Source organism: Mastomys coucha, unplaced genomic scaffold (genome assembly GCF_008632895.1).
Source record: "Mastomys coucha isolate ucsf_1 unplaced genomic scaffold, UCSF_Mcou_1 pScaffold12, whole genome shotgun sequence".
Classification (NCBI taxonomy): Eukaryota; Metazoa; Chordata; class Mammalia; order Rodentia; family Muridae; genus Mastomys; species Mastomys coucha.
This window is the reverse complement of record NW_022196894.1, coordinates 1,091,043-1,100,426: the sequence shown is the minus strand read 5'-3', so window position 1 is coordinate 1,100,426 and position 9,384 is coordinate 1,091,043. Positions and strand designations below refer to the sequence as shown.

At 43.3% G+C, this 9,384-nt stretch overlaps 1 protein-coding gene across 1 annotated transcript in view; it reads right to left on the bottom strand.

Annotated features, from left to right (window-relative positions):
• Window positions 1-9,384, bottom strand: part of Dnaja3 (DnaJ heat shock protein family (Hsp40) member A3) — a 16,134-nt gene that overhangs the window by 2,214 nt on the left and 4,536 nt on the right. The window contains exons 3-7 of the mRNA XM_031361141.1: window positions 8,310-8,393; window positions 4,433-4,633; window positions 2,858-3,010; window positions 979-1,126; window positions 483-547 (exon numbers count right to left, since the gene is read on the bottom strand). Coding sequence (XP_031217001.1) covers window positions 483-547; window positions 979-1,126; window positions 2,858-3,010; window positions 4,433-4,633; window positions 8,310-8,393 — 651 coding nt within the window. The remainder of the gene's footprint in view (window positions 1-482; window positions 548-978; window positions 1,127-2,857; window positions 3,011-4,432; window positions 4,634-8,309; window positions 8,394-9,384) is intronic.

Genomic DNA, 9,384 nt, shown 5'->3' with positions numbered 1-9,384 from the left:
AAAAACTTTAAAAAATTAAAAAAGGATTTGCTCTTTAATCAACAATTTATACAGAAACAACAACAACACATCAGATGTTCTGGGGTTTATATTCTATGTTTCTATCTTTTTGTTCTGCTTCTTTCTTTCTTTTTTTCCCCCAAGATGGAGTTTCTTGGTGTAGCCTTGGCTGTCCTGGAACTCTCAATGAAAACCAGGCTGGCCTCAAACTCAGAGATCCACCAGCCTCTGCCTCTGGAGTGCTATGATTAAAGACATGTGTACCACTGCCTGGCTATGTTTCTAACGTGTCAGTGTTGTGAGAAAGCTTCACACTCTGCACATGGGCATGAGAACCATTAATAATCATGCCTAGGCAGCCTTTCTTTAACTGGGAACAGCAACACCTGTGCCCATGAGACATCTACCTTAAAATGAACAATCTCAGCTGCACCCACTCCAAGACAAGAAGACCTAGCAAAAGCTGACAGGCAGGCACCTACCCTGAATGTCACAAAAATTTCTCGTTTTCCCACTGGCATCCTTACAGTCTGACCATCTTCAACTCCTAGAATAAAAGTTCCAAATAGCAGTTATGATAGGGATCTCCCACAGCAATTTCTACCCAGGAAAACCCACTTGTCCAGGTTTCCTCTTTTGTTTTGGAGATGAGGACCTCATTATGGACTTCAGGCAAACCTGTACTTCCCCTGCCTTAGTTGCCTGAGTACTGGGATTAACAGGTATCACCATGTAATAGCTTGTTTCCTGTTCATGTTGGTCCTCACTGCATGAAGACAGAAGAAAGAGAGAACAGAAAACTGGGACAGGAGCTGCAGCATCCCAAGACGAGTACAGAGTGGGTACATTGTAAAGATGACTGGTACAAAGGAGTCTAGCTCTTCCTTCATCTGGGGCATCCAGGGCCTTATGTCTAGCTGTACAATCATGCAGACAACAGGTACACAGTGCTGGCCCATCTGCCAGGCAGTGGCCCACCTGCAGGCACGGGGATTGTAATTCGCTTCTTCTGCTTGGCTTGTCCTGCTCCTCTGCAAACCACACAGGGATTTGTGATGATGGAGCCCCTGCCACCACACCTCCGACATGTGGAACGCATCACAAAAGGCCCTGTATTGATAGTTTCCTGAAGAAGAGAAAAATGCTAAGAATGTAGGTACATTGTTTTATCAAAAAACTGTTTCATTAGGCATTTAAGCTGGGCGGTGGTGGTGCATGCCTTTAATCCCAGCACTTGGGAGGCAGAGGCAGGCAGATTTCTGAGTTCAGGCCAGCCTGGTGAGTTCCAGGACTCACAGAACTTACAGAGTGAGTTCCAGGACAGCCAAGGTGACACAGAGAAACCCTGTCTCGAAAAAAACAAAGAAACAAAAAAACCAAAGAGTTCATAGCACAGGTCTATTATCCCAAAATATAGGGGGTTTGAGACAGATCAGGAGTTCAATCAAGGCTAACTTGGGTTATATGAGACTCTGCTCATGCCCTATGCCCATGAGGGGGGTGAATAACAATTTAAATACATTATATACATATATAAAAATTTCAAAGAATAGAAATCTCAAATCTCAAGTGAGAGAGATAAGGGTATGAAGAAAGGGATGGAGCATGGATAGAATGACCTCTTCTCTTTATATGCTGCTCTAGAACACACTGCCTCAGATAACAGGGATGGGGCCTCACACTGCTAATCTCAACTTTTTTTTCTGGTGGTGGAAGAAAAAATGATATCTCATGTAGCCAAAGCTGAATTCAAACTTGCTATGTAGTGAAGAATAAACTTGACCTTCTGATGTTTCTGACTCTGCCTACTGAGTGCTGGGAGTATAAGTACCTACTGAGTGCTGGGAGTATAAGTACCTACAACCACCCCAGCACAGACGACAATTCCCCACCTCCACCCCCGGCTGTCCTGGATCCTGCTTTATAGACCATAAATGTTGGAATTAAAGGTGTATACCAACACTCAAATATTGTAAATGAATATGTGTGCGTATGTATGTGCTAAGGACTGAATCATGTTCAAAGGCAGGTACATATTGAGTTCCAAGCCAGACTAGACTAGAGTTAAAGCCTATCTCAACCAAAACAAAATATGAATTCAGAGCTTTGAGCATGCTAAGAACATGTTCACCAATTAGGAACAGTCCTATACAAGAACTCTAAATATGGAATGCCTGCACATGGTATAGAAGAACAATTCTGAATTTGAAGCTAATCTGGTCTAAACAGCAAACTCCTGAGCAGCCAGAACTATATATACATTGAGACCTGATCTTAATGAATAAAATAAAAGATAAATATATAAAATGGATGGCAAGATGGCCAGCAGGTAAAACCACTTGCCACCAAACATAATGACTTGAGTTCATTCCCTGGGTCTCATATGATGGGAGAGAACAGACCACGACAAATTGTGCCCTATGTGGGCATGCACAGCACACTATGTGGGCATGCACAGCACACTATGTGGGCATACAGTAAATAATAAAATAATAAAAAACACTTTTAAGAATTATAACTAGGCATGATGACACAAGCTTATAATTCCAGAATTCAAGAGCCTGAGGTTAGAGAGCTGCTGTAAGTTCAAGGTCTACCTGAAATAAAAAGTGAGAGCCTGTCCCTCCTCCTATCCCCACTCCCTAAAAGAGCCAGGGTGGAACAGTAGCACTTAGAAGATAGTAGAAGGGGGATTACATGTTCAAGATCATCCTCGCCCACACAGTTTGAGAGCAGCCTGGTATAGTGACATGGGACCCAGACCAAGCCCCAGGACTGTTTAAATAAAGTATCTCTTGGAACAGAAAAGAAAGGGTCAGAGCAGCACGGGTGGGTGGATGACAGAGGGAATCCTTACCATGCCTGAGCCGCCGCAGTAGTGGCAATGCTGTACTTTGGTTCCAGGCTCGTTCCCCTTGCCATCACAGCGCTCACAGGTGTCCAGGATGTTCACAGTGAACTCTTTGTTGACGCCCTTGGCAGCTTGATTGAATGTCAATTCCATAATGTACTGAAAGAGTGAGGCATGGCCTGTCACTTAGCTTTACAATGACTACAATGATGCTCTGTTTCAGGTCAGGAAGGCACTGGCCAGCAGCTGCAGTTACTTCTGAAGTACCAAACGTGTATATATACACTTTTCAGGGGAAGAATGGGTAATATTTACTTAGTTGATCTATAGATATAAAATACAGATTCTAAAATGTTTTAGGTAAAAATGTACTCTTCAAATGAAGACATGAATAATGTCTGCATGTAGCACTTGCCTTGGCCTAAATCTAGAATATCTCCCAAAGGCCTAACACTAGATTTCCAACTCAGTGCTAATGTGAAGTAGTAGACTTTGAAGAGGCAGAGTCCGGTGAGAGGTTTCATGTCACTGGGGTTGTGTCCTCTTTTATTTTATCTTTTGCCTACATGCATATGCACCACATGTATGTCTAGTGCCCAAGGAGGAGAGAAGCAGGAGTCAGATACCCTGGAACTGGAGTTACAGAACGTTGTTCACCATCATGAGGGTACTGGGAACTGAACTTGGGTCCTCTGCAAGAGCAGCACATCCTCTTCACCTCTTAGACATCTCTCCAGCCCTACTCTCTACTTCTGAGGTTGTCTCAGGTATTATCTAACCATAAAAACAGCAAACTAGAACAACATTTACAAATAAGCTTGAATGATCTATAACTATAACTTAGATCATGAATCATTTCTCTTCCTTTCTCAACTCTGACATGTCTCATTAAGACAAACAATGGAAGAGAGTCAGCAGTATCTTCCTGCTAGTCCAAGCACTTATAGCAACAGGACACACTTTAGACCAGTGCTTCTCAGCCTTCCTAATGCTGTGACCCTTTAATACAGTTCCGCATGTTGTGCTGACTCCCAACTACAAAATTATTTCGTTGCTGCTTCATAGCTGTAATTTTGCTACTGTTATAAATCATAATGTAAATAGCTGGTACACAGGATATCTCATATTCAAGCCCCAAATGAGGGGCTTGATATCACAATCCACAGTTTGAGAACCCCTGCTCTAAATGAACCAGTTTACTATGGATTCTAAGGCCTTCAGTGCCGCCTGATTAAGCAGCTATTAATAATGACATCACTATGTATGTGTTCATTACTACCTAAGGGATTTTTCAAGTGCTCCTAACTTTCTGTCAAATGGCTGACTTTAAATCATCCCACTGCCTTTCTGAGAAACAGAAACTAAAAAAGAGTTCTGTGTTGCACTTAACCTAAAGTTGATCCTTTCAAATAAAGAACACTGGGCATGATGGCACATATCTTTAATCCTGGCACTTGGGAGACAGAGGCAGGCAAATGTCTGTGAGTTCAAGGCCAGCCCGGTCTACATAGAGAGTTCCAGGACAGCCAGGGCTAGAATGTAAGACCCTTTCTCAAAAATAAAGGAGAAAAAGAAACTTACTTCCTGAGGTTGATCAAACACATTCTGGAAATCACCAAAAGCAGAAGATGAGAACTCCCCAAAGATCTTCCTGAACAGCTCCTCAGGGTCAACAGAGGGACCTCCTCTCCAGTAGCCCTGCCCAGAGCTGCTGGCCCCAGGGTCAAAGCCAGCAGAGCCGTAAGCATCATACTGCTTCCTCTTCACTTCATCACTCAACACCTTTGATGAAAAATAACACGGTCATCAGGCAGTTCTGGGTCTTCTGAGGCTCAGGGACACAGACAACAGCTCATGACAAGTCTGTCACATCTACTAAAACAAAACATTCTACAAAGGTCAGGCGTGGTGGTGAGATACCTGTAATTAATCCCACCAGTGAGAAGGCTAGGGCAAGAAGACGAGTTTGAAGACAGCCTGCACTGCACGATGACACCATTTCAATGAAAAACCAAAAATCACATTAGAGCTCAGTGGCATTAGAGCATCTGTTAAGCATGTGTACAGCCTTGGGTTCAGTTCTTAGCACCACAAAAACAGAAATATTTTTAAATGTAGAACAGCTGGACGGTGGTGGTGCACACCTTTAGCCCCAGCATTCAGGAGGCAGAGGCAGGCAGACCTCAGAGTTCAAGGCCAGCCTGGTCTACAAAGCAAGTTCCAGGATAGGCAGAGCTACACAGAGAAACCCTGTCTCAAAAACAAAATACAAGAATTAGCCATTAAACACACTTTTCATGGTATGATGGTTAATTCTATCAACTTCATTGGTTTGAGGTATTCTTAGAGAACTGGTAAAGTGCTGGGCAGTGGTGGCGCACGCCTTTAATCCTAGCACTTAGGAGGCAGAGGCAAGCGGTTCTGAGTTCAAGGCCAGCCTGGTCTACAGAGTGAGTTCCAGGACAGCCAAGACTACACAGAGAAACCTTCCATACCTCAAAAAGAAGAGAAGAGAAGAGAAGAGAAGAGAAGAGAAGAGAAGAGAAGAGAAGAGAAGAGAAGAGGGGAGGGGAGGGGAAGGGAGGGGAGAGAAAACTAGTAAAGCATAGTGCTTTTTTTTGGTGTTTTGAGACAGGATTTCTTTCTCTGTGTAGCTCTGCGTGTCCTAGAAAAAAATGTGGAAAAGAAGTATTTATTTTATTTGGTGTTTTGCCTGCATGTATGCCTGTGTGAAGGTGTTGGATCCTCTGAAACTGGATTTACAGATGGTTATAAATTTCCATGTGGTTGCTGGGAATTGAATCCAGGTCCTCTGGAAGAGCAGCTAGTGCTCTTAACTACTGAGCCATCTCTCCAGCCCCTTTCTTCAGCTTTAAAACGCACATTCGCACCAGCCACTCTCAGGGGTTCGCAGGCCTGCAGCTCCAGACTGGGTTACTGTCACTGCCTCCCATTTAGAGGCTTCTAGCTTTAGACTGAGCACCTACCAGTTTTTCTGATGCTACAGCCTGTAGGTGCCACCATGGGCTCTTCAGCAGCATATCTCTTTTACAAATAATTTTTATGAGCCTGGTTAACACTTGGGAGGCAGAGGCAAGCAAATGTCTATGAGTTCCAGCCATCCAGGGTACAAAGACACCCTGTCTTAAAAACAGTAATAATTTTATGTGTATGGTATTTTGCTTGCATTTATGTCTGTATACTACTTGTGTACCTGGTGCTCTCAGAAGCTAGAAGACGGTCAGGTGTGGTAATGCATACTATTAATCCCAACACTGAGAGGCAAGGGCTGGTGGATCTCTGTGAGTTCAAGGCCAGCCTGGTCTACAGAGCAAGTTCCAGGACACCAGAGATACACAGAGAAATCCTGTCTCAGGGAGGAAGAAAAAAAAAAAAAAGCCAGAAGAGGGTACTGCATCCCTTAAAACTGGAGTTATAGATGGTTGTGAGTTACCAAGTGGGTGCTGGGAATTGAACCTGGGTCCTCTAGAATGCTTATAACTAATGAGTCATCTCTCCGATCCCTCGGCAGCTAATCTTTTTTCTTTTCTTCTTCTTCTTCTTCTTCTTTTTTTTTTTTTTTGGTTTTTCGAGACAGGGTTTCTCTGTGTACCCTTGGCTGTCCTGGAACTCATTCTGTAGACCAGGCTGGCCTCGAACTCAGAAAATCCGCCTGCTTCTGCCTCCCAAGTGCTGGGATTAAAGGCGTGCGCCGCCACCACAGCCCGGCTCAGCAGCTGATCTTATGATCCAATTTAATAAATCTCTTATGATTGCCTATATCCTAGTAGTTCTACTTCTCTAGAAAGCTCTAGCACAGATTAGCTAAGGTTGACGGCAATAAAACCTTCATACTTACTGAATTGTGACTCTTTACACGTTGCTATCTAGTCCCTTGAACATTATAAACCCTGACACATGCAGGACCCATTAGGGATAGTCAAGGAATGCTATGGTAATTTGAATGAAAATGGCCCCACAGACCCATAGAGAGTGACACTATTAGGTGTGGGCTGGTTGGAGGAAGTGTGTCACTGAGAGTGAGTTTTGGGGTTTCAGAAGCCAGCCCCAGTATTGCTTTCTCTTCCTGCTGTCTGCTGATCCAGATGCAGAACGGTCAGCTACCCTTCCAGCACCATGAAGGCCTGCTGTGACCATGGTCTCCCTTCACAGCAATAAAAACCCTAACTAAGGGGCTGCAGCGATGGCTCACTGGTTAAGATCATTGAATACTCTTCCAGAGGTCCTGAGTTCAATTCTCAGCAACCATATGGTGGCTCACAAACATCTGTAATGGGATCCGATGCCCTCTTCTGGTGTGTCTGAAGACAGCGACAGTGTGCTCACATACATAAAATAAATCAAAAAAACAAAACAAAAAACCTAAGTAAGACAAATAGTCATTGTCCAATAATCCTATAACTGGTCAATGGTTCTGTATCTGGCCAATGGTCCTGTAACTGGTCAATGGTCCTGTAACTGGTCAATGGTCCTGTAACTGGTCAATGGTTCTGTAACTGGTCAATGGTTCTGTAACTGGTCAATGGTCCTGTAACTGGTCAATGGTTCTGTAACTGGCCAATGGTCCTGTAACTGGTCAATGGTCCTGTAACTGGTCAATGGTCCTGTATCTGGTCAATGGTCCTGTAACTGGTCAATGGTTCTGTAACTGGTCAATGGTTCTGTAACTGGCCAATGGTTCTGTAACTGGTCAATGGTTCTGTAACTGGTCAATGGTTCTGTAACTGGTCAATGGTTCTGTAACTGGCCAATGGTTCTGTAACTGGCCAATGGTTCTGTAACTGGTCAATGGTTCTGTAACTGGTCAATGGTTCTGTAACTGGCCAATGGTTCTTTCACAGATACTTGTATTTTTCCTGTGTGTTTATGATCTACTTTTACAATTGCTAACTTAAGTCATCAAATGAGGACTGATGAAATCAGTCTAACTGGGATGTCCCAAGATCAGCTATCAATAAGAATTACCCGAGGACCTTTATTGATCAGATGAACATTGTTCTTGTTTTGTTTATATTAAAGCAGACTATAGCCCTGCTTAGCCTTACAGAACTCCTTCAGTCCTCAGCCTCACCAGTGCTAAGTTACATATATGCCACTACCTCAGGCTTCTTTTCTTTTTCAAAAATTCCACCTGTTTCTTTTGTGTACACACATGAGTGTTCAAATGCTAAGGAACTCAGTAGGGATCAGAGGACAATCTGTGGAAGTTGCATCTCTATCCACCATGCAGATCCTGAGGACTAAACGCCATCAGGCTTGGCAGCAGGTAGATACCCACTGAATCATCTCACCAGCCTTTTTCCTTCATTTAGAGTCTAAGGTAGCAGAATTAGCAGGGACACAACACCACACTGGACTACATGATATGCCAAGCTGTCCTGTGCAGTATTGACTCTGATGTGTTCACAAAGGCTAACGGCCACACAAGTCATATTACCTCATAAGCTTCTGCCAGCTGGGAGAACTTTTCCTTGGCTTTGGGATCATCCTTATTTGTGTCTGGATGATATTTCTTGGCAAGCTAAGGAGGAAAAAGGTAAATTACTATAGATATAGACAGTTACTAACGCAGAAACCAAACACTTGCCACAATTATGCCTCTTTATAACATTTGTCTCGCTTAAGACAGCAACAAATTCTTTTTTTTTTTAAAGATTTATTTATTTATTATATGTAAGTACACTGTAGCTGTCTTCAGACACACCACAAGAGGGCGTCAGATCTCATTACGGATGGTTGTGAGCCACCATGTGGTTGCTGGGATTTGAACTTAGGACCTTCGGTAGAGCAGTCAGTGCTCTTAACCCCTGAGCCATCTCTCCAGTCTATGCAACAAATTCTTAAAGCAAGATTTAAAATTTGAAAATAAATCATTCCTTCACAGATGTCTTAGGAGCTGAGATGACTCAGCAGTTAAGAGCACTGGCTGCTCTCCCAAAGGTCCTGAGTTCAATTCCCAGCAACCACAGGGTGACTCATAACCATCTATAATGAGATCTGGTGCCATCTTCTGGCGAGCACATATACATGCAGGCAGAATACTACATAATAAATAAAAAAAAAATCTTTAAGAAAAAAAGCATTTACTACTCTTGCAAAGGACCTGGATTCAGTTCCCAGCTCCTATGTGGTACCTCACAACTCTAAAACTCCAGTTCCTGGGGATTCGATGTCCTTTTCTGATCTCTGAAGGCACCAAGAATGCATGCAGTATATGTACATGAAACAAACACGCATGCACACAAACCAAAAATAAATAAATGTTAAAAAGTAATTAGTGAATACTTGACTAGCCCTTTAGCACGCAGGCAACTGTGGGAAGCAGAGAACAAAACCGTACCCTGGTACAGGAACTTAGGCAACAGAGGAAGTACACAGCTGTATAATTTTGGTTGGTTAGGTTTTCTAAGTCAGGGTTTGTGTAGCCCTGGCTGTCCTAGAATGAGCTCTGTAGACCAGGCTGGCCTTAAACTCATAGAGATCCCCCTGACTTTGCCTCCTAGGTGCTGGGA